This window comes from Andrographis paniculata, unplaced genomic scaffold, assembly GCF_009805555.1.
Source record: "Andrographis paniculata isolate CXL003 unplaced genomic scaffold, ASM980555v1 Contig53END, whole genome shotgun sequence".
In the NCBI taxonomy this organism is placed as follows: domain Eukaryota; kingdom Viridiplantae; phylum Streptophyta; class Magnoliopsida; order Lamiales; family Acanthaceae; genus Andrographis; species Andrographis paniculata.
In genome coordinates this window covers 601,104-625,413 of record NW_026137588.1, presented here as the reverse complement: position 1 = coordinate 625,413, position 24,310 = coordinate 601,104, and the positions used below count along the sequence as shown (strand labels likewise).

The following is a 24,310-nucleotide window of genomic DNA, read 5'->3' as shown; positions in this document are numbered from 1 at the left end:
CAATAAAATATTTTTTTTCCTTCTTAAATAATAATATAAACTTATGTAAACATATTAATTATACATAAATATTGTTCTAATAACTATATATACATATAATTATGTTGTATATGTTCTATTAATTATAACAAAAAAGGTTATTAATTAAATTATTGGCTTTACTTTCGAAAATGGAGAGAGCACATTTGCGCAATCTTCTTTGTTTAGATAGAGGTTTTTAAAAATTTAAAAGTTTGAAATAAAATAAAAAATTTGATTAAATATTTTGTAAAAAAAAATATATTTATTGTGATATTTTTTAAAAAATAAACAGTCTCAAATAAGAAAAATGTATTAGTGTAAACAGAATCGTTATCTTTTCTTTGGTCATATGTTATTAAAAATGAAGGCAGTGTAATGAAATTACAAATCTAGCCTTAGGAAACATTGACTTTATGCTAACGGCAAATACCCAATTATATACTACTTCAATAGAATTGGATATAGATAATTGATAAAAATATTAGATTATAATATTTATCATTATTCACCATATATGTTTAATATATTTTCTAATTTAATAATACGAGAGTTTCATATTTTCGATAATTTGAAAATTTACAATTATTAGGTTTCAAATGCATAATAGATTGTAAACTAAATCAATATGATAAGTCATAGTATATGAATTATATATGACGGATAAAATCAAATGGCATCGAAAATTCATAATCTTACTTTTACAAATAAAAAAAATTCAAAATTTTTTCTTTTATTTTTGCCTTAGTATCACTAATAAGTGGTGTAATATCATATTTGTTCGTATGACTAGCATTCATAATTTTATATTTGCACTTAAGAGTGTGTTTATAGGATGAAATTATAGTATATAGTATTATTTTAATATATTATGCAATCACATAATAAAATAATTTAGAGCCATTTTTTTTTCTATGTGACATTCTTATATTTTAGGATTATAAGTGTATTGTTTTACAAATTGTACGCTCCAAAATTCAACCAAAGCCCAATCTATATTGAGAGAGTGTACATGTGGGGAGGTTTAATGCAACATTTTGAAAAATATGAGAGAGTGTCACATTTAAACCACAAGATAGAATTACACAAAATTTCCAAATCACAGGTGAATCTTGGACAAGTGTAGGCAGGGGAAGTTTAATGCAACATTCTAAAAAATATGAGAGTGTCCCATTTAAACTACAATATAAAATTACATCGACGTTTCCAAATCACAAGTGAATTTTGGACAATTTTTGTACACATGTTGCGTACATCTCACAGGTCAACACGAGTCATACGCTTCTGTCCTCACTTGCACGCATATTCGCAGACTTCCCACGTTTAATTTTAGAGTTATTTAAGTAGGACTTTAAAAAAGAAATGTGCACATTGTTGACATGAATAAGTCTACTCAATACACTTAACTTCTAATCAACTTCGAATGGTCTAATACCGACTCATCCACACAGAGGAGTTGGCCAAACAACAATCCAACTAAAGGGTATCACAATTTCGCCTTTTGAATAAAATCAATTTTTCACAAAATTGAATTTTAAAATTGATTCAAAATTGACAAAATCCATATCATACATGGAATACCCTAAATCGTCTCTAATTTTCTTATTCCTAACTATAAATTAACCCTAAATAAGACTTTTTTCACTTGGCTTTATGTCTATTTTAAAACAATGATTTGATATAATAATTTATTATAAATATACATATACAATATTCTATAAAAGATGGCTCGCATAGTCAAAAAAAATTTGTTTACAGCTCTACCTACTAGGCAAAAGTTCATACTCATAAATATAAATAAATAAAGTCGCTTGAGGACGACCCGATGGGGTAGAGAATGAATTTGTGACCGTAAAATTATGAATTCAAACTCCGATGCCTTCAGGTCCACCTACGTATAAAAATTTCGAATAAAAATATAGGATTGATTATGATGCTAATTAATCAGAAGTAATACTTAATCTCTCCTGTAAAAAAGTAGTACATTTGGATCACTATGGAGATTAAAAAATATATATATATTATTAAAAAAATTGATAAAAAAATATAAAATTGTAATTGAAAGTACTTTTGAAACTTTACTTAGAGATTTAAAAAAATTAAAAAATATATTATAAAGATAACATCAAATAAGTGTTAAAATGAAAATAAAAATGAGTAAATTACCTAAGAAAAAAATAAGTTATTTGTTATAAAATTTGAATAGGTAATATAAAGATAGGATCCTCGGCCCTAGCGCTGACCCTGGGTGTCCATCCCAGGGCTACGGTAATCAGAGGACTTATTATATATTTATATTATATACGTATAAATTATATATATATAACTTATTTGATATATGTAAATATAAAATATTATATTTCGATGATATAGAGATTGAGATTTTAAGTCTCAAACATTTAAAAATATTTTTTATCTAAAAATATTAAAAAATTATTTTATTTAATTATTTATATTTTATTATAAATAAAAATATATTATTTTATATATTAGGGTTTTTTTTTTTTTTTTTTTTTCGTACTAAGCCCTTCGAAATTGAGGACACGGCCCTGCTCGGCCCCTAGGATCCTCGGCCCCCATACGCCACTTCACGTGCCTCACTAAAAGCAATATATATATAGACACACTACACTAGGATCCCTTCCCATAATATAGGGCTATACCCTACCGGATCTCTACTATAAAAAGACAAAGGCTTATATTCTCTCTCTACAAAACATGGGGGCAAGTCTCACAATAATAACTAAAAACTACTTACTAAATAAAAACCCTTTGGACACACATTAGAGTTAAACACCACTTGCTTATCTCCTCTCCTCACTATTCAATTTGAGACAGCCAAAACTACATACATACGTGTATATATATATATATATATATATTATTTAAAATATATATATATATGTGACACAAAGAATATACTCACCATTTGTATAATATGATCAATGTGATTCTTCAACACATCCAGATGACATTCCAATTTTCATACTCATCCCCTAAACATGCCTTTGGGACACTTTCACATTAAACAAAACACTTAACATCAAAATGTCAAACAAGATAACCAGCCAAATGCACAATTAATTATAATTATAATAAATTTTATAATAATACTAACACAGGTTGTGGATTTGACTTTTATTTTTTTATTTCTTTTAAGGGTTTTAAATATATTTCTTGTACTTTTCAGAATAGCTGCTCATCATCTTCTATATAAGCAAACAAAAGTCTTAACTTTTGTACTTACCTCAGATTCAAGAATCAGTGAGATCTTTCACAGCTTCTACTTCTCATTGTTTTCTGAATCTTAACAATTCCATGGCATTCAGGACATCCCTTTTTGTTGCCGTTTCGGTTTGGTGTTTGGTCGTGGAGAGTGGCGCCGCCATTCACTTCTCGGATCTGAAGGAGAGTCTTGTCGTCACAGCTTCACCTAAATCGGGACAAGGTAATAAAACTAATCCACAGGCATATATGTTGTTAGAAATCTCTTTAGAAAGAACTCTATGCATGTTGAGTTACTCGAAAGCTCGACTCATTAATTATTCTAACGAGTCGTGTTTGAGCTTAAGATGTTTTTGAGTTGAGCAAGTAATAAATTTATGCTATTTCTCGTGTTTTTAATATATGGCAAAATTGTCCATAACTTTCTTGTAGCGTAAATCTCTTATACTTTAAAAAATATTGCATAAAATTCTTCCGTAGTTTCGAAATTCAGCGTAAATCTCTATTTTATTTTAAAACTTGTCTTGACGCCTCCTTATACTTCCAAAAATATTGCATGCAACTCCCCGCCATGCAAAAAATATAGATAGAAAATCATATTTTCATCACACAAGAAGGTTTCATGGCAATGGGATTTCGTGCAATATTTTTGAAAGTATAAGGGGTGCTATGTAATTTTTAAAGTACTGAAAGATTTTACGCTGAATTTCGAAATCATAGTGGAGTTATGAGTAATTTTACCTTAATACCCCATCCGTCATCCAATTGTGTGCTCATTTGACCGGGCACGGGTTTTAAAAAAAAATGTAAGAATAGAAATTTTTACTTTTTTTTTTGTAAAGAAAAGTGGTATATTTTTACTAAAAAAAGAAACAAGAATAAATTTTGATGACAACCAGAAAATGAAAGTGAGAATAGATGTGAATGACGGAGGGAGTATATTATAGGTAAAGCTTGAGATTTACTTCGGAAAAGCTCGAGTCGAATTCGAAAACAAAATATATAGCTTACCTTTCTTTGTTGAATTTCGCAGTTCTAAAAGCCGGAGAGGACAAAATAACGGTGACTTGGTCACTCAACACTACATTTCCAAATGGAGCCGACTCGGACTACAAGACAGTGAAGGTGAAGCTCTGCTACGCCCCGATCAGCCAGGAGGAACGTGGCTGGAGGAAAACACAAAACGAATTAAAAAAGGACAAGACATGCCAACACCTGATTGCTTCACGACCATATGCTCCTTCGAACAACAATGTTACCTGGATAGTGAAGAGGGATTGCCCGGGAGCTACATATTTCGTCCGGGCTTATGTTCTTAACTCAGCCGAGCATGAGGTAGCCTTTGGACAAACCACGGATTCCAAGAAGACCACAAACTTGTTCGAAATCCAGGCAATCACGGGCCGCCATCTGTCACTTGACATTGCGTCCATCTGCTTCTCGGCATTCTCCGTGGTGTCGCTGTTCTTCTTCTTCTTCTTGGAGAAAATCCGGAACAAGACTAAGTGATTTCATCAGCTGAACAAATCATTCTTGTCCCTTTTTCATACGTTATGATGCATACGTCTAAATGTGCAAGTTAAGTCTCCATGGGAATGCTGTGTAAGGTTGGTTGGTGTGTCTACGCTTTCGGTAACATGTTAAACAAACTGGTTTTTAATTTTTCAAGATTTTGCTATTATAGTCTATATAGCTCAAGCTATTTTTTCCTCATTTGAGAAAGTGTACCGAACACAAAATTGATAGGAGGGATAGACAACTGCCTCTCTCCACGACATCCGACAAAGCTTAAACTAGTTTATTGAACTAACTCAAGGACTTCATGATGAGCTGCAAATTATATTGTAGGATTGAGAAGTTATGAACTGGATATTAAGATTTAAGAGCCAAAATTTTTTGGTATATTTCACTCGAGATAAAATTCAAAAAATTACTTAACAAGAGAAATTTCTAGCTAGCGTTGATGCCTGAATGAAAAATGAAGAACATAGGAACTTTCAAGCTTACATGAACAAAAATATTAATCCATAGCCAAAACTTCTATTGCCTAAACATCGTTAAACATTCAGGCCTTTGGTTTATTGATGGAAATCAGAATCCTAATCGACTGAAATTCCCATTTAAATAATTCAATACACAGATTTGGTTATTCCTCAAATGCTGGTAATAATTTCGATATTTTAGTTCCATTATCTCTAAACCACATATTCACATAAGAGACTTAGAATTATCTTCCTTGTCTGCAGGAAAAGCACTGTAAATTAATGGTAAATCATAGTTTCGTTTGGAAAGTGATTTTATCCCTTTGTTCAAAAGTAATCACAAATTTCTATGTATGTTTAAAGGTCATATCTTGAACCATGACTTTTGATCAGAGGTAATGATCTGGGCATCTGGTAATTTGATGTATTAGGAACCAAAATTGAGAATAATTCTCTATTCTTTTGTAATTATATGAATATAGGGATGATTTACTTCCCAAGTCAAATCACTTTCATTTCGATTGAATTTTATTCTTATATTTATACCGAAAGCTTGCTAAGAAGTTACACATAGTCTAAACTTTATGCAAGTGAGAAGGTACCTGTCATTTTCCTAAAGTCAACAATACTATCAAAGTTCTACCATGTGACCTGTTATCAATTGAATAAATTGATAAAATAAACATGCTGCCATCACCTGCTTAATTATTCAAAAGGCAGCTCACCAATATAAAGAAAAGGAATAGAATTTGTAGGACTGTTTGGTTGTGTTTTCTATGTTTTATTTATTTAGCAATATGCCATCTATCATAAAAAAGTACAATTTTCTCCTAGAAAGATCATATCCAATATGTATGTTCTATTACAAACATAACATCCGGAACCTATTTCTCTTCTTCAAAATCTTTGTTTTTGTTAAAAAAGTTCAAATTCAAAATAGGCCAATATACCAAAAATACTCCAAGTCAAAAACAAATACAATTAACTACAAGATAGTTTGCTAACGTCAGAATGTAGAAAATATTGCAGATTAAGGACAAGTTGGAAGAATTTAATATAAAGAACTATTCAATGATCTAGGTGAGATATTTATTTAACAATGAGGAGTAAAGGATCTGCTAAAATGACTTGTCAAGAATATAAGTAGCAGCAAGAATTATGTAATAAATAGAAAGACAAGCATGATCAAGTGCATAGATGAAGACAAGATCTAAGTAAACTACATAAAGAGAGAGGTGAAATCAGACTTATCATGACGAAAGACTACTAATCCATCGTACTAGAATTCCTCTTTGTTGTAGGTGAGATAGAAAATCGAGTATCTTCCACTCAGAAGCTCCAGCTTTGGTATAAATCTGAAAGAAAATAGATATGCAGTTGATCAATGTTGCATTAACTACAAACAGATTATAATAGAAACGTAAATAAGATGCAGATCAGATTATACCAAATTGCCTAAGCAAAGAAAAGAAACCGGTGTACAGATCATTGCTGCATCCACAGGTACTAATATAATCATTATGTATAATAGGGCACTGCGAACCTTTGACGAATCTTTCTTGAATATAACCAAACTGTTCTGAAGATAATGGAAATTATAATAGCATAAGGAGCAACGAGAATAGATCATACAATACATTTGATGCATCTAATTGAAGACCATTTCCTGACTATCCATTCTATCCATTCCAATGAGAGACAAACTGTCGTGGAAAAGATCAACACGTCCAAAAGCACTGGTTCCTGGAGGGCATTCCAAGGCAGCTTCGAGAACACGGTGGTGCACACCTCGGGAGTCCACAGAGTAACCACCTGTGTGTGCATGGCCAGCTAAACAGGCCTTTACACAATTGTATCGATGCACAACTTCCATCACTTCGTCATAATTCCATAATAATGATTCCGGAGACGATGCACTGGGATCTAATGGAAGATGGCAGCATATCACCACTTTCTGGTGTAACTTTGTCGCATTGTTAAGCGTATAATCCAACCATTCCATCTGTTCTTTTCCTACTGCACCATTAAACATGAGAAACCTTCTATCCGTCCCCACAAGTCCATTTGGACTGTTCTTGTTAGAATTTGGATTCTTCTCCTTAAGAAATTTCATGGCCTGAACTGCGCTGGGATGATTCTCAGGCCACCCCACTGCACTTACATCATACCCATCAAGGACTACAAATCGGAATTCTGGTATTGGAGAAAAATCATAATAGGCACGACTGTCACAACCAGTAATGTTCAATAGAGGAAGTAATTTGTCACGAGGAAGATTATAGAGACAGTGGTTGCCAATCATGTGATACACCGAGCCATCAAACGCATTAAATTCATTGACAATTTTTTGAGTTGCAGTCAGAGACTGGACTTTTGGGCACAAGCCATCAACAATATCCCCAAAATTAATGGCAAATGGCAGCTTCTGCTTGTTCCAACTCTGCACTGCTCTTTGCAACACAAGCAGGCTGTGCCGATAATAGCGGGGAACACCTAAGAATGAGCGTCCGTCTGGAATGTCAGCATACTGGACATCTGATATCACCCCAAAAGAAACCAGAGGCTGCTTTCCTTGTGCACCAATGATCCCATTTGGATAGCTCATTGAGCAGAAAAATCAAATTCTATAAGCATCAAAAGAATGTTCAAATTAGTGATGCATATAACACAAGCACATCGAAAGCATTCTCCATGTAATAGGAAATAAAACATTTAAATTCGAAAAATATTTCCTTCAAGATTTTCATAGCACTTCATCCACCAAGCATAAATTCTAAACTTAACACCTTTTGTTTTATTACATAAATATAACAACTCAATAAATTTTCAACTTAGGAGAAAAATTCCTGAAGCACTTGGATCCAAAGCAATTAAAGGACACGGGCATATAATGATCAAGAACGGTCTCTACTATAACAAATAAAAGTTCTACAGAAATATTGTAAATATTGAAGTTATAAAATCGATCGTCTCTCGAAATTGCTCACAATAAAGGGAAGACACTTGTAACAGAAAATTCCACCTTTTATTGTGCAAAAAGAAAATCAATGTAAACACTCCTCAATTCTTTCTATTACATCGTGATATCCCGACTCTCAACTTCCTAGTGAACCTAATCGAATTTCCTTAAAGCATACCCACTACAGGTAACTCTCCTATTTGCCAAAACCAAGTCTCTAATTTGTTTAGTATGCTTGACATTACAAACCTATTTCACTTCATGAGGATTCTGACCATAAAACCATTGCACCTTCTAAAATATAGGTTCGAATTTATTCATGCGAAACCATATACCCTACCCTCTCAATCAAACAAAAATAAATGTTATTCATACTATCCGATACAATGCTTCAATCAATCAAATATATATTTCAAAAATAAGAAAACCACAAGCTATGTCACACACTCAAAAACAGTTCAAACACATCTAAATTGGGGTAAAACATGTCTGAGAACTAATTCACACGTATAATGCATAATTGGTTCTCTTAAATCTATCCAAATTATTTGCAGCAGCTCATCGGTGCTAATTTAAATAGACTAAATTGCCATATAATTTCCCCCTCTTTCCAGCAATATTAACCATAATTTTGAAAACTTGAATTAAACATCTCGAATACCCAACAGCTTAGCTAAAATTCTGCACCTGCAATCTGAAAATCCCCAAAATTCCAAACAGAAAGTTCAAAAACAAATGAATCACCAAAAAGGAATGGCGATTTCAAAGTACAAAACAGAATGAGTTCAGCAATCAATCACGAATGAATTCGGAAAGCAGCGAGGAGGACAACATCATAGAAAAATTTTGAATGTGTTTACCTTGCGTAAGAAATGATATGACCTATATCACCTCTGTGTTTCTCGCCTGCGACATAAGGGCGCGTCTGGTTCGATCTAAATTTATTGGAAAATTGATTTTTTTTCATTTTTACAATGTCAACAATTTTAAATTAATTTTTTTTAAAAAAAAATTAATAAAAAAAAATAAAATTTTACACTAAACAAAAAAGTATACGGTCTTATACAATTAAACATGATCACGTAAAAACATGTTATACACAGTATAATATCTAAATCAGCTGGCATCTCTTTAAAATAGTTTATAATAAAACTAAAATTGATGAGTTTTTAATATTGAAGATCAAAATTGATACATTTTAATTATATCTGACTAAAATTAATTTTTCTCTAAATTATTATTAATACACTACCCATATTAATTATTTGTATATTTTTTCAAATAACTTGCAATTCTTTTTTTTTTTATTTTTTTATTTTCATTGCTATACCTAAGAAGGAAACGGTTGTTTTATTTAAATAATTTTTTTAATATATAATAACTAAAAATAATCAATTTTATAAAAATAAAAATAATATATTAATAAATAATACTTATACTCCGTCTATTTAAATATTTACTTTTTAAGTTATTTTTTAGCTCCTTCTACAAACTCTGGGCTTTTAATTTTTAATACTCTCTTTATCTAGAATATGGTATTTTAAAATTTAGAAGTATAAGTAATAAATAATTAAAAATATATTAGCAAAATTATTTAATAAAAATAATTTTAAATTATAATTTAAAATAACCCATTAATATAATTAAAATTAAAAAAATTTAAAGTATATATTACTTAAAAAAAGATGACAAAATAAATAAAACAAATAAAAATGAAAATGAAAAAGTGGATAAAACGAATGAAGTATTAAATATCGTCGAGCATAGTTCAATCTTTGACCCAATTGTTTCATTTACATATATGGGAGACCAATGCAATTTATAGAAAATTGAATAATTTTGTGTTTCCAATTTATAGGTAGAATTGAACCCGAATATTGTAATAATATTGAGCGAATTATTATAAAATAAATTATTGGTTGTGTTATGTTATGTTCTTGCGAGGGATGTGCCGAATTGATCATTTGCAAAAAAGTTTTGTAAATTTTTTTATTGTAAATTCTTTCGTATATTTTATGGCAAAAAGATTAATTCTTTTATATATATATATATATATATATTGAATGGCTGATTTCAAATAGCTTAAAAATTTTACATTTCAAAACTTTTTATCTAGATTTTTAGGTTGAAATTAATTTTTTCAAGACTATAATAATCATACAAGATACTATGTTAAAATTGATAATATATTTGTTTGGGGATTAAATTTTAAATCCACTGTTCATCCTATTTTTTCCTCAAAAAATAGCAAATCAAACACTTATTTTTTTATTTTTTATATTATATTAAAAATCAAATTTACATTCAAAACATCACATCATACAACTATTCAAATTCAAAACTTTTACTGTTCAAATCTCAATTCAAAATCCAAACACCCAAACAAACACACAATAAAATAGTATAGTAGCCAAGAGGCCCAAGAAAACGAAAGTCATATATATCAAATACTCCAAATCTTAGAGATGAAAAAATACTTTTGACAATATTATTCATTTTTAATAATATTTTTACAAAAAGATCATCTAATATATATATATATATATATTCAAAAAAATATCATATTAATTTTATTTTTTTTTAACTTCTCAAAATTCGAAAATTTCCAAAAAAAAAATATATCTAAATAGAATGGAAATGGACTAAAAATCCGGCCGCATATAACAATTTTTACATAGAAAAATCGAAGGCACGTACATTGCTAACAAAAATTAATTCGGACAACACAAATTAAATTAAATTAAAAATAATTGTATGTACTTTTTTTTTTCTATAGATAAATATCACCAGCCCTACTTTCATAAAATTAATTACAAATTTATATCTTAATCTAATTTTATTATTGAAAACAATCAACAATCCAATTCTAGCCATAGATTGATACAAGTTTGAAATATACTCGGAGTTTTATTTCAAATTATTTACTATATAACTTATAAATTTTCTGAAATTACGATATTTTTTTTTCATACTTTATCGTATTCAAATTATTATTTAAATAAAAATTTCAAAATTAAATTATAAAATAAAATTCCAAGTAAACAAATTTCATTTGAACTGACTTCAGAAAATGTCACACACTTGGGCGACTTTTTTTAGAATTTAATTTTAATAATTTTACTATATAACTATTGTTTTTTTTTAGTAAATAAACAAATTTTTTTATATAAAACATTAAATTATTATTATTATTATTATTATTATAGAAAACTCTAATAAAGAACTTACACCTATATTAAAATATTATGTAAATTAAAATATAAAATTAAAACTCAAACCCACAAATAAACCACAACATTCTTCACATCTAGAAAATTACATAAGATAGAAAATGACATAAGTTACTTTTGTATAGTCAATCTCATTTTTTAGTATTTAATATTTGGAGCTGGCGTCAAAAATTAAGAAAAATAAATATCTTATTAAAAAGATAAAGAAAGTAAAATAGTAGTCGACAATATTTTTGAAAATTTAGTTAATAATTAAAAAGAATTAAAATAAAAGATGTAACAAAGTTAGCTGTATTTATTGTAAAAAAATAAGTGTTAAATTAAAGGTAATATAATTAAATATTATTTTTTTACATTTTCAAAATAAAATAAATTTAACGAACATACGAAAAAAAAATAGAAATAAATTTAACGGACAGAAAAAGTATTTTGTGTTTATCGAAAAAATGATATATTTAATTTTTATTAATTTTATACAAAATATCATATAAATAATCTCATCTTAGCAAAAATAAAAATACAAATGGCGCGTTTCATTTTTCACAAATCTACTAGTAGGTTAAGCACCCTCTTAAAAACGACATTCGTAATTAAAAAGTAATTTTGTTTATTAACGATGGTACAATTAATACTTAATTTCAATTTCAAAACGGATATAATTATTATATGAATTTAAAGATTTCACTTGACTATTCTCTATAAAAATACTGTATTTTATTTAATAAAATATTACATTCGAATTACTATTTATCGAAGTTTTGCTATAAAAGATGTATTATAGATCCATATATTTTACTTTTAAATTCTTCATCAAAATATGGGAAAAATAGTGATGCATATTGTTTTATTTCATTCTTCTACTTATTTTTTTTTATTGTTTTAAATGTTTCTCATTTTATTGATTTATATGTTTTTTTCAATTTTCCCATAAAAAAAATATTCTTCAACTAGTTTCCTTATGTACTTTTCTATGGAAAATTACAACATAATTTAAGCCATTAGTTACACAAATACAATTTATTTTTAATATTTTTCACATCTAGATTTTATCTAACTTGTATTTTACATCAATTTCTTTTTGAAATTGGTATTATACAAAATTATTGAAATAAATCAGTTTATTATTTTTTCAACTTTTTTTTAATATTCAATCTTTGTAATTCTTTATTAAAAGAATATATTTTTAAAATACTATTTAAAGCAAAATAAATTTTAAAAAGAACACATAATGTTACTAATGATATAAATATATATCTTTTACTTTTTTTTAAATAAAAAAAGAAATCCATCGGTAAAAAATTCACAAATAATTATTTCATTCGTCATTTAAATCTATACTTATTTTTTTTAACGAGTTCTCATTAAAAAAATCATTTTTTTTAAAAAAAGTAAAAAAGTACATCAACTTTTTGTATTTTTTCCTACAAAATATATAAAATAACAATTATTATTATTAACTTTTATTAAAATTCACGTCTAACTATTTTAACACATATTTGCATAAAGAATAAAGGAATACAAAGCATATGCAAATGAAAACAAACTATAGTGATAAAATTGTGTATAAATAATACTATCTCCGTCCCATAAATATAGTCTTAATTGGGTTAGACACGAGATTTAAGGAACATTGGTAGTTGGTAAAAAGTACTTTTTTGCCATTGTGAGTGTATTAGTGTAAAAAATTAGTGGCAATTGTGTAATAAAATGAAAAAGTAGAGGTAATTTATGGTGATATGGTTATTTATGGAAACAAGACTATTGTTTTAGAACGGACAAAAATGATAAACAAAACTATCATATTGAGACGGAGAGAGTATATTAATAGATCAATTTACAATCACATAAGATGCCCAACTATACATGCTATGATTTTTATTTTTATTTTTTTTTAAGTGTAAAATAATTGCTAAAGCCAAAACCTAGCCAACAATGATATAAATGAAATCATAAATTTATATATAGTCGATAGCCCCTATAGATAAAATTAGGCAAAATTGCCAAAGCATATACTAAACTAATTTGTAACAAATTGTACTATTTATTTGTGCATAACTACACTATTATGTGTAGGGGTGCCAATTATTATTATTATTATTATTATTATTATTATTATTATTATTATTATTTTATAACGAAGAAATTCAGAACCGTTACCATTCGAATGTACTTTGGATAAACCTCTGATCGAACCTAATAGTATGCAAACTTATGTCGGTGTCATAAATTGATCCGAAACGAAAATGAATATATCGATTTGAACTCGGTATGAAATAATTCATATTGTCATGAATGTGTGTTTTTTTTATCAAATTTCTCTGAATTTTTATTATTCACTAAAAAAATTTCTCAAAAAATAACCAATCAAATAATTATTTTTTATTTTTTGTATTATATTAAAAATTAATTTTAAATTTAAACATCAATATCAACCTCTATTTATATAACATAATATAAATATTTCAATTAAAAAAAATTTACTACTCAAATCTTAACAAAAAAATTCAAACCCCCAAATAAACACACCCTAAGTAGTACTCCGTCCGTCCGAAAAATTTAGCTCATTTCTTTGTATTTTTACAAAAAAGATAAGACTAAATTTGCTAGACGGAAGGAGTATATTTTGAAAGGAGGAATATGCTAAGTATTTATGTACTCCGTATGTTCCGGAAAATTGACGTGTTTGATTAGTGACAATGTATTTATGGTAATAAAGTTTAATATGTTATGGTATTATTATTTTTTTTTATGTGAGTGATTTTATTGGTATTTTTAAAATGAAAATTAATATATATAATTAAAATAAATTTAAAATACATTAATTCTGATATTATCCTAGAAAAAATACGTTCAACTTTATAGTTCACTTAAATGAATTTCTGAAAAAAATTTACATATTGTTAACATGAATAGTTAACTAAAATATTATTCAATTATATTCATAGAGTTCTCTCAAGTGGACTATCGAAAAAAAATGCATATTATTGACATAAGTAATCTAATCAATCCACCGGTGTAATTATGTTGGGTTTCATTTTTTTGTAGTCCGCTAAATTTATGCACAATTTATTTATTGAAAACATTTTATTCATCATACTTTAACAGATAAAAATCAATTTATCATTATTTTTCTATTTATCACATCATTTTTCTTTTTCAAATATTTAATAAATTTACTATACTACCCTCACTTTGTCATTATTTTTTTATTTATCACATCGCAAGGGTCGTTTAGCCATATAAGAAATCCTTAATTAATAATAACATAAATAACTTTTATTTCAAAAATTTGATACAATTACAAGGACAAAAAATATTTTATTCGTACTTTTTATCAATTATCAATATTCTTTAAGTCTCTCTCAACCCAACTAAGACAATAATTTTGGACGGACAAAATATATATTTTGAAAAATGTATCAAAATAATTAGAAATAGTACGTGATTAACTAGTATTGAAAATATTAGTTGATATTCAAAAGATCCATTCAAACAAATTTTACTAATTATGCAAAGTCAACAAAATCATCACTTAGGGTCTGTTTCTCCGGCCCAAAACTGGGTTGGAGGGGGTTTGGGGGACAGTAATTAAATTATACAAATTACTATAAATTTATATTATTATATTCATATTCATCAAATTAATATCCATCAAAACTTCTTAAACTTCAACCAAACCCAAACCCAAGAGAAACATAAAAATTCAAACTCATCTCAAAATTCAAATAAAAACCAAACCTAAATCCAAATTTCTGGGAAACCTCCTAAAGAAACACACCCTTAATTATTATCTTTCATTTAACGTTTATTTACAATAACTGACTTACCTTTATTATATCATTTCTCCTCGTTTTCATTAATTCTAACTAAATTTTCAAAAATATTTTCAACTATATTTTTATTTTTATCATTTTTCTAATAAAATATTTATTTTTTCTATTTTTCATACAAATACTCTAATTTTATTGGATATAAAAAAATATTATACAGTAAAATGTCAAATTAAAATACTATTTAAATTAAAACTAAAATAAAACTAAACCAATTTTAAATACTCTATATATTTAAGTTACTATTAGCAAAGCTTACAAGCATTCTTTCTCCAAACTCATAATGGCAGATTTGCAATTCTACGCAATCCTCTTCACTCTCCTCTCCACACTCTGCGCGTGGTATTTCACGCGCCGCCCCAAGAAAAACCCGATGCCGTCGCCGCCGTCGCTCCCTGTGGTCGGAAACCTCCACCAGCTCGGAAAACTGCCGCACCGATCGATGCGGGAGCTCGCAAAGAAACACGGTTCGCTGATGCTCCTCCACTTGGGATCAATTCCGACGATCGTCGTGTCGTCGCCGGCGGCGGCGCGTGAGATCTTCAAAACGAACGACGTCGTTTTCCTCGACAAGCCGGCATTCAGCGCGCCACGTAAGCTCTTCTACGACCTCAAGGACCCCATACATATGAAGTACGGCGAGTTATGGCGCAAGCTCCGCGGGATCTTCGTCCAGGAGCTGCTGAGTAGCTCGCGGGTCCGGGCCTTCGGGACCATCCGCGAGGAGGAGGTGATTTTAGAAATTAACATGAATTGGATTCCGTTTGGAGTAGAGTATCAATTCGTATTTTCGAGCGAGTTTGTGTCGAATTTAGCTATGAGTGTAATGAAAAATTGTCAATTGAATTCAATTGAACCCAAAATTTAACTTTAGATTCGAACTCATATATGAATTTTTTTTGATCTAGTTCAGGTCAACCTGATTTAATTTAGTTTTAGATCACCTAAAATCCAAACAAACTCCACATGAAATACATCCGAAAATTTTAAAAATTTTGAATTTACCTAAATAAATTCATTTTTAATAATTATTTTATATTTAAGATAATATAACTATTATAAATTAAAATAATAATAAAAAATAATTTTAAGTCAATCCAAAATTTGAAATCCAAAACTCGACTTGACTTTTATATTTCGAATTATCAGATCAACTTAAATTCCGATCGAGCACGACACAAATTTTTTTGGTTTCATGTTCGGATCTATCTGATTTTTTATAAATCCGAAACACTTAAACTCGAACCTGAAAATTTTCAGGTTAAACAAGTTCGAATTTTTTAATTGAGTTTAATTTTGACACCCCAATATACCTAATCTTTTGGCTTTTGCTTCTAAAGTTTTAAATATATTACTATACAGTAAAATTTATTTAAGTTAATTATATTTTTATTTTTGTTTTTATTTAATAAATATATTTTTAATTAGGCTAGATCATAATTTAAAATTCTTAAAATTAAATAGAAAAATATAATAAAAAATATATTTATATTAGCGTGTCCCATTTGATAATTTTAATGGTTTAAAATCATTTTCAATTTACTATATGTAAACAAATTTTTTATAAAATTCTACTTTTATAAAAATTAATTTAAATATAAAATCGAATGACTAATGTTTTCAAGCTTTAGAGGCAATTTTCTTCAAAGAACACAAATGGTTTGTTTCTTTACAAAGACTTTATCAACATATTTTTTTCGAAAAATTAATATAATATATATATTTATTATTTTTATATTATTTACGTAATTCTCTATATCTCATATCATTTTTTTTTTTATTTTTTATTTTAAAATCAAAACACAAAACAAAGACACTACTCAATGCATCTTTTCACGATGAATTATGAAAAAATTAACAGGGACGTCTAGAATCACAATTCTACTTATTATAATTAATTATAGAGAAAATTGTAAAAATATCCCTATCTATATCACATTATTTTTTTTTTGTCATTTATTTATCTATGTGACAAAATATATTCTATATCTTTGTAAAATTTGTTATTTGTGTCCTTTGACCGCATGCGATGTGCGCATCACGCGCGGTCACGTTTGGCTGGCGCGACCAAAGGTAAAAATAACGACTTTTGCAAATATATGAGATATGTTTGTCTGTAATAAATATATAACAAAATTGATAATGGAGTATATATATATATAGAGGTATTGGATTTAGTTTTATTAATATTCAAAACATTTTACATTAAATCTATTATTGAATTTTTAATTCAACAGGTGATGTTACTAATGGATCGACTACGAGAGTCATGCCGGTCGGGTTCTCCGATTAATCTCAGCCATACGTTCGTTGTCTGGGCTTACGATCTGATTAGCCGAGCGGCATTTGGGAAGAAGTACAGCGAGACTACGGAGGGCAAGAAATTCGTGGAGAAGATCGACGAAGTTATGGGGATATTGTTCAATTTCACGATCGGCGAATTTGTGCCGTGGCTCGCTTGGATCAATAATCTCAATGGATTCAACGCAGCGTTGGATCGATATGCGAAGGAGAAAGACGAGATTTTGGATGCCGTCATCGAGTATCATTTGAACGGAGATGATCGCCCGAGTAGGGGTGAGAATTTTGTCGATATTTTGTTGGATATATACAAGGGAAAAAATCCGGGTCTCTCGATCGATCTCATATCGGTGAAAGGCGTAATTATAGTAAGTATATTTCATGCTAGATATATTTTGGTAATATTTTGATGCTTTGGATTGTATTGAGACTAGTATAAACTAAATGAACATAAATGTTTGACGCGATATTTTTTTAAGTAAAAAATAAAATTTGCATTTTAAATGAAAAGTGAATAGTAAAGGTGATTTTTATAAATTAAGTAATTTGATAAATAATATGGACATTTTTTTAAGTAAAAGATAAAATTTGCATTTTAAATGAAAAATGAATAGTAAAGGTGATTTTTTATAAATTAAGTAATTTGATAAATAATATGGAAATAAAATTATCATTTTTACCGTAGGTTATATCTTATTTATTATTATTATTTTCATTTTATAGTCATATTTTAGATTGATACTATTACTCAGCTTAGCTTAGCACATGAGATATGTTAATACAACACAATTATAAAATTTAATAGTCATCACATGTTTTCAGCTAAAAACAAATATGTTATATTACTTGAAAATATATATTATCTATCGGTAGAAGATATTCTATGTGTTCATTAGACTAATCAGTATGATGCTTATTAATCCTAATAGTACCCTAATCTTTCTCTATATTTTAATAATAAAAAATTTCAAGAATTTGGTTTGTGTTTTAGTCTGAATAAAATGTTTTGTTAGAAAAAATAATGTATTTCTTTAAAAAAAATCGTGTGCGTTGAATTTAATATATATATATATATATTTCACTTTGTATAGGATATTTTTGGAGCGGGAAGCGATACATCGTCAATTACCCTAACATGGGCAATGACAGAGCTCATACGACACCCGTCCGTTATGAAGAAGTTACAAGATGAAGTAAGGGACGTCATGAAAGGGGAACAACACATATCCGACGAAAAGTTGCAAAAAATGCCGTATCTAAAAGCCGTGATCAAAGAAACGCTTCGACTTCACCCTCCAATCCCAATATACTTCCGATGTTCGAGACAACATGTAAATCTAATGGGATACGAAGTCGAACCCAATGCACCGGTCCTTATAAACGCGTGGGCTTTGGGTCGGGACCCTTCTTGTTGGAATGATCCCGAGGAATTCATCCCCGAGAGGTTCAGCAATTCTTCGGTAGATTTCAAGGGTTTTGACTTTTGCTTACTCCCGTTTGGGGCGGGCCGGAGAATGTGTCCCGGATTAGCATTTGCGGTTATTTCTATTGAGCATACATTGGCGAATTTTATGCAAAAGTTCGATTGGGCATTGCCGGATGGAGCGAGAGGAGAAGAAGTGAGTGTGGAAGAAAAACCAGGTATGACCGTTGGAAAAAAGGATCCTCTTGTTGTTGTTGCTACGAAGTGTTACTTTTAGACGCGTCGCAAAAGTTTACTTAATATGTTAGAGGGGTTCAATAAAACACTTGTTTTAATTTCAATCATTTTGAAAGTATATTATATATATATATTGTTTGTTTTGATACATATGCGTTAAAATATCTTATGTAAATTTTATTGTATAATTATGTTGTGTTAGTCGAGATCATGTGTAGAATTCTGGGTGTGTTTGATTGTGGATTTGAATTTGAATTTTTGAATAATAAAGAGTTGAATTTGAATAGTTGTTGGATGTAATATAAATAAATGTTTGATGTAATATTTCGAACATAAAATAAATTTGTAATATATATAAGAAAAAAAGTAATTGCTTGATTGAATAATTTAAAAAAAAAAAATAATTTGAATAGTAAAAATTTGTGGTAAAACCAACAAAAGAACAGAACCATTGTATTTATACCCATGACATGGGTTTTGTGTATTCTTTGTTAACTTAAAAGTGAATTACAATAAAATTTATATAAGAATTTTATATATTTATATTAAATACAAATAATTTATATGCAATTTGCCCCTTTTTGAGCCCTTATGATGTTCAATGAATTGGATTCCTTAGGATTTTAGGTAACAAATTAAATATTTGACTAAAAAAATTAAAATATGTATTAAAGTATAAATTTTTAAAAATTATATCTTGAAATTTATATTTAATATAAATACCATTTATAAATAATAAAATATATATACCGATACAAATAAATTTTATAAAAAATATAAAATTTTGAATGTAGTCAAAATATTTGTTTATTAATAACTGAGACAAATAAAATTCCACGAATAATTTCTTAACCAAAATTTAATCATGCATGCTATTTAAATGTCTTATAAAACATATGTTCACTTTGTACTTTTAGGTGTATCTACTTTTATGTTAGTACGAAAAAAAAAAAAAAAATTATGACAGTAATATAAAATATTATATATACATTATATACTATATAAATATGTACAAATAATATATTTTTTTTATAATATTTATCGGGATTGTGTAAAGATATTTAAAAGAAAATAAAAATCACACTTAATATTCATTTTCTATTAAAAACATCACCTTCAACACCTCTTCAAGACTTAAAAATTCAAATGCAAAACAATCCAAAGCACAAGTAAACTCGCCTTATATCGTTTGCAATATTTTCCAAAAATTTATACTATTCATCAATTTTATTTTATTTTTTCAAAATATCAAATTAAATACATATTCTTTACTTTTTTATATAATACTAAACACCAATTTTACATTCAAAACACCGCATTAACACGCATCATACAACTATTACAATTCAAATCTCAACTCAAAATCCAAACCCCCAAACAAACACACCCTTAGAGTTCCCGGAGTCGAATGGCTTAGTCGAAATTCATGAAGTGGGGCCCACAGCAACAATAGCCTTTCGACTCCACCCGATCCGGGAGCACACAAAAACAACTCCTAAATGAAACCTTAACTAATTCCAACACTCAAGGAAAAAGTCATTTCAACAAATGCCAATTTCACAACACAATATTTTGGCCAAAACCATCACTACAACTTAATAACTAAGACAAAACTATGAACCAAAATCAGATGAACAAAATAGGCCACACCATTATTAACAAAGAAAAGGGATCCTTCATAACTACAACATATAGAACCTGGAAACGGCGCGAAACTGCAGATATTATTCAGTGAGACCTCAAGTCCTGAAGATAGTGTCCGAATTGCTGTGCCCCAAGAAACAAGGCATCAGCCACAAGAAACAGCCCGATCTGCAAGATTTTGCTTCTTTAATGACCATATCTAACAATCAAAATGTCAGCCAAAAAGTTCTTAGGAAAAGGTGAGAATTAATTGCCTACCAGACGGGCTGAGAAGACCAGTCGGTAGCCCCAGCCTTCCTTGGCAGCTGCAGCTCTTTGTTGATCTGTCCAACTGGTGTAGAATACCACAATAGCATCTTTAAGTGAAAGTATGATTTAAATTTACGAATGATTATATTATAGGAAAATAGTGTTAAATCTAATTTTTAATCATACAAATTTACTGATCAATATAGTTAAAAGAAACAATGTTGGAAATTAAATCCTATCTTAGTTGTCTTCTTTTGAGGGTTTTAACTATTCAAATTCTTTTTTCCCTTAAAAAATATCATATCAAACAATTACTTTCCTTTTTTATATTATAATACAAATTTATTTTACATTCAAAACATAAAATGAATATATATTTATATCACATCAAGCAACTATTCAAAAATTCAAACAAAAAAAAACCCAAACCCACAAACAAACACACTTAGGTTGTGTTTAACACAAATTTTTACTATTCAGATTTTTCTTTTCCTCCAAAAATTATCAAATCAAACAGTTACTTTCTTTTTTTATATTATATTACAAATTTATTTTACATTACATAGATATCTATTATATCACATCAAATAACTATTTAAATTCTAACTTTTTACTATTCATAAATCCAAACCCAAAACCCCAAACAATTTGGTACAGGGAATTGGCAGCAGAGAAATAGAAATGTTTCCATTTATCTTGTTTGTTTGAGTCAGAGAAATAGAACTTGAGAAATAAATTATTTCCATTTCTCTGTTTTCATTTCTCTCCATGGAGAGAAATGATGTTGCAGTACATAAATTTTTATCATTTTATACTTTTTTGTACTATTTAATTTTTATAATTATTTATATTATATTATTTTAGTTTTGAAAAATTATATTTAATTTATCATTCAAGTATTTAATTTTTTACGAATTTTTTTTTTGAAAAACATTATACTAAAATATGATCTTACAAAACTTCGTATATAATTTATAATTTTTGGTTTTAAAAAAAGTCACCATAAATATTTTTTCATGAATTCTCACTCGCTAAAACTATCTTTTGTTAGATTAATCATTTATTCTTGTCCGATCCATTCATTTTTTTACATTTCTTAACTGAATTCTTTATTCTACCAAATAAGAGAATTAATTCTCATTCTCTGATCAATTCCCTTTTTCTCTATTCTTTACTCTCATTTATCTGCAATTCCATTCTCTGTACCAAACGCCCCCTTAATATTTTTTATTAAGAAATTGTTAGAGAAAATATAATAGGAGTTAGGAATATATTTTTCTAGTTTAGTGTTTTAAACATGTCCAATCAATGCAGATAATTTTAGTAATTTAGGTGGAAATTAATTAAATACCCTATGAAGATTTTGAGATGGATGGCTATATTCTTCAAATCTAAATCTGCCAAACATTCCATCCTAGCCATTGGGGGATAACAATGATGACAAATTGCTTAATTGTCATTAATATACAATTTGAGAAATATTTCTTGCAAATAAAATGTTGCTAATTGAATACAGATACAATACCTAGTGTTTAGGTCCCCAATGTTGTATAGATTTGTTTGTTTACTCTTTGTTTATTTATATTTTCCATTGGGTGTGTTTGTTCATTGTTTTAGTTTGATTTTTTTTCTTTTTTTACGTGAGATATGAAAAATTATATCGATAATATAAAAAATAATATTTAAGTTATGTTGATGTGTGTATATATCGTATTTTTTTATTAATATTTATTGAAAATTATGTCAACAAAAATGGTTGAATGAACAAACCTATTGTGTTTTTGCATTATTTCTAAAAATCTTCTTCCTTAATATGCATCACGTCTAACACTATTTTTTTTTATATAAAATATAGAGAATTGTGTAGGTAATATAAAAATATGAATATGTGAAATATATTAATTTTTTTGTGGAGATATGTGTGCTTTTTTCACAAAAAGAACACACCATTTTTCTATTCGAAATATCATATTAAATACTTATTTTTTACTTAAACTTTTATTGTTTCCAAAACAACTCAAAACACAAAGGTGTATTGTTTAATGTAATATAAATAGAAATATATATTTGATTTGATGTTTTTAGGGGTTAAAAATTAGTTCAATAGTTAACTAAAAATCTCCAAACAAACATAACAAATACTTTCCAAAACATATCTAAATGCAACCTTATCATTTTAATAAATATGAATGAGCATTTGATTATGAGAACAAAGTATATATTCCTATTACATTCATTTATTGACACTATATGCTTGGATGTAAGCATATTATGATCCAAATGTTTTAGAATAGATCGGTTAACTAAATCTGTAAAATCCGTAAGTAGAGTTAACCACCCCTTGTTCCATGCATATGTGCATAGGCATATTCTTAATACTTTCGAATTTATTTATATTTCTTCATTTTTATTAATCAAACTTATGTAATTCTTCATTCTATATATCTTTTAATATAATTTCAATAAACAATAGCAATCCGCTATTATAAATGTTACTTCCTCCGTCCCACATAAAGCATCGACTATTTTCATTTCAGTTTGTCCTAGATAATGTCTATTTTTTTTAAAAAATGATAATACATTTTAATCATATTTTAAATTACATAATCTAGTATTTTCTTAATCTTATTTTAAATTATTTTATTTTATCTTAGTTTATAATTATTTGTATTATATCATAATTATTTTTACTAATATACTTTTTAATTACTTACTAATTATAATTTTTCTAAGTTCTTGTATCTACAGTAAACGAGACACTTTATCGGAGATGAAGAGTGTAATAAAAAAGGTCCATTTTGAAATGGAAGTAAAACAGCCAACAAAGGAGTAAATAGCTAAAATTTTGTAATGGCATTTGTATAGGAGTTTATTATAAAGTGAAATGAAATGACATGGAGTAGTTTAAATCTTTTAATAGGTTTAAATTTTTCGAATGTAAAACAAGAGAAAATGGAAACAAAGCTCTGGTATAGTCTTTTTTTTTTTTTCAATTTATTTACTATGCAACCTTTACGATTTTATATAAACATACATTGTTTCCTCTCATAAAACATCATATCCAACCACTATTAATACACAAAACCACGATTATTTGGGAAAAGAATGATTTCGTCAAAAAAAAAAAAAAAAAGAAAATCCGTTCCAATTTATTCAATAGAAAAACTTTAGTATACTACTATAAACAAGGAAATTCGTTAAGGTTTATTGCC

At 27.9% G+C, this 24,310-nt stretch overlaps 4 protein-coding genes across 8 annotated transcripts in view; 2 read left to right on the top strand and 2 right to left on the bottom strand.

The window, feature by feature from the left end:
- Positions 1-3,333: 3,333 nt before the first annotated feature.
- On the top strand, positions 3,334-4,911 carry LOC127255345 (high-affinity nitrate transporter 3.2-like). Its single transcript, XM_051280848.1, has 2 exons — positions 3,334-3,466; positions 4,277-4,911. The coding sequence occupies exons 1-2, from the start codon at positions 3,337-3,339 to the stop codon at positions 4,750-4,752; spliced, it is 606 nt and encodes a 201-aa protein (XP_051136805.1). The 5' UTR covers positions 3,334-3,336; the 3' UTR covers positions 4,753-4,911.
- Positions 4,855-9,129, bottom strand: LOC127255344 (manganese-dependent ADP-ribose/CDP-alcohol diphosphatase). 3 transcript variants are annotated; one of them, XM_051280846.1, is made up of 3 exons: positions 9,045-9,129; positions 6,673-7,849; positions 4,855-6,580 (listed from the first exon to the last, which is right to left on the bottom strand). In XM_051280846.1, the coding sequence occupies exon 2, from the start codon at positions 7,828-7,830 to the stop codon at positions 6,874-6,876; it is 957 nt and encodes a 318-aa protein (XP_051136803.1). In that variant the 5' UTR covers positions 7,831-7,849; positions 9,045-9,129; the 3' UTR covers positions 4,855-6,580; positions 6,673-6,873. The 3 variants fall into 3 exon arrangements, with proteins under 3 accessions (XP_051136803.1, XP_051136802.1, XP_051136804.1); XM_051280845.1 differs by lacking the exon at positions 9,045-9,129 and adding an exon at positions 8,872-9,025; XM_051280847.1 differs by lacking the exon at positions 9,045-9,129 and adding an exon at positions 8,872-9,025 and having other exon boundaries at positions 6,769-7,849.
- A 6,398-nt stretch (positions 9,130-15,527) lies between these two features.
- LOC127255144 (cytochrome P450 736A117-like) lies at positions 15,528-19,245 on the top strand. The gene is made up of 3 exons (XM_051280537.1): positions 15,528-15,974; positions 17,482-17,913; positions 18,637-19,245. The coding sequence occupies exons 1-3, from the start codon at positions 15,528-15,530 to the stop codon at positions 19,243-19,245; spliced, it is 1,488 nt and encodes a 495-aa protein (XP_051136494.1).
- A 1,472-nt stretch (positions 19,246-20,717) lies between these two features.
- The window catches only part of LOC127255210 (rhodanese-like domain-containing protein 11, chloroplastic), a 51,008-nt gene continuing 47,415 nt past the window's right edge, over positions 20,718-24,310 (bottom strand). For all 3 annotated transcript variants that reach the window (XM_051280643.1, XM_051280645.1, XM_051280646.1), the window contains exons 9-10: positions 21,108-21,180; positions 20,718-21,017 (exon numbers count right to left, since the gene is read on the bottom strand). In XM_051280643.1, the coding sequence (XP_051136600.1) occupies positions 20,934-21,017; positions 21,108-21,180 (157 nt within the window). In that variant the 3' untranslated portion in view covers positions 20,718-20,933. The remainder of the gene's footprint in view (positions 21,018-21,107; positions 21,181-24,310) is intronic.

Coding starts and splice junctions, on each gene's coding strand:
- LOC127255345 (XM_051280848.1), top strand. CDS start 3,337: ATGGCATTCAGGACATCCCTTTTTGTTGCCGTTTCGGTTTGGTGTTTG. Junction 3,467..4,276: donor TTCACCTAAATCGGGACAAG/GTAATAAAACTA, acceptor TGAATTTCGCAG/TTCTAAAAGCCGGAGAGGAC.
- LOC127255144 (XM_051280537.1), top strand. CDS start 15,528: ATGGCAGATTTGCAATTCTACGCAATCCTCTTCACTCTCCTCTCCACA. Junction 15,975..17,481: donor GGACCATCCGCGAGGAGGAG/GTGATTTTAGAA, acceptor TTAATTCAACAG/GTGATGTTACTAATGGATCG. Junction 17,914..18,636: donor CGGTGAAAGGCGTAATTATA/GTAAGTATATTT, acceptor CACTTTGTATAG/GATATTTTTGGAGCGGGAAG.
- LOC127255344 (XM_051280846.1), bottom strand. CDS start 7,830: ATGAGCTATCCAAATGGGATCATTGGTGCACAAGGAAAGCAGCCTCTG.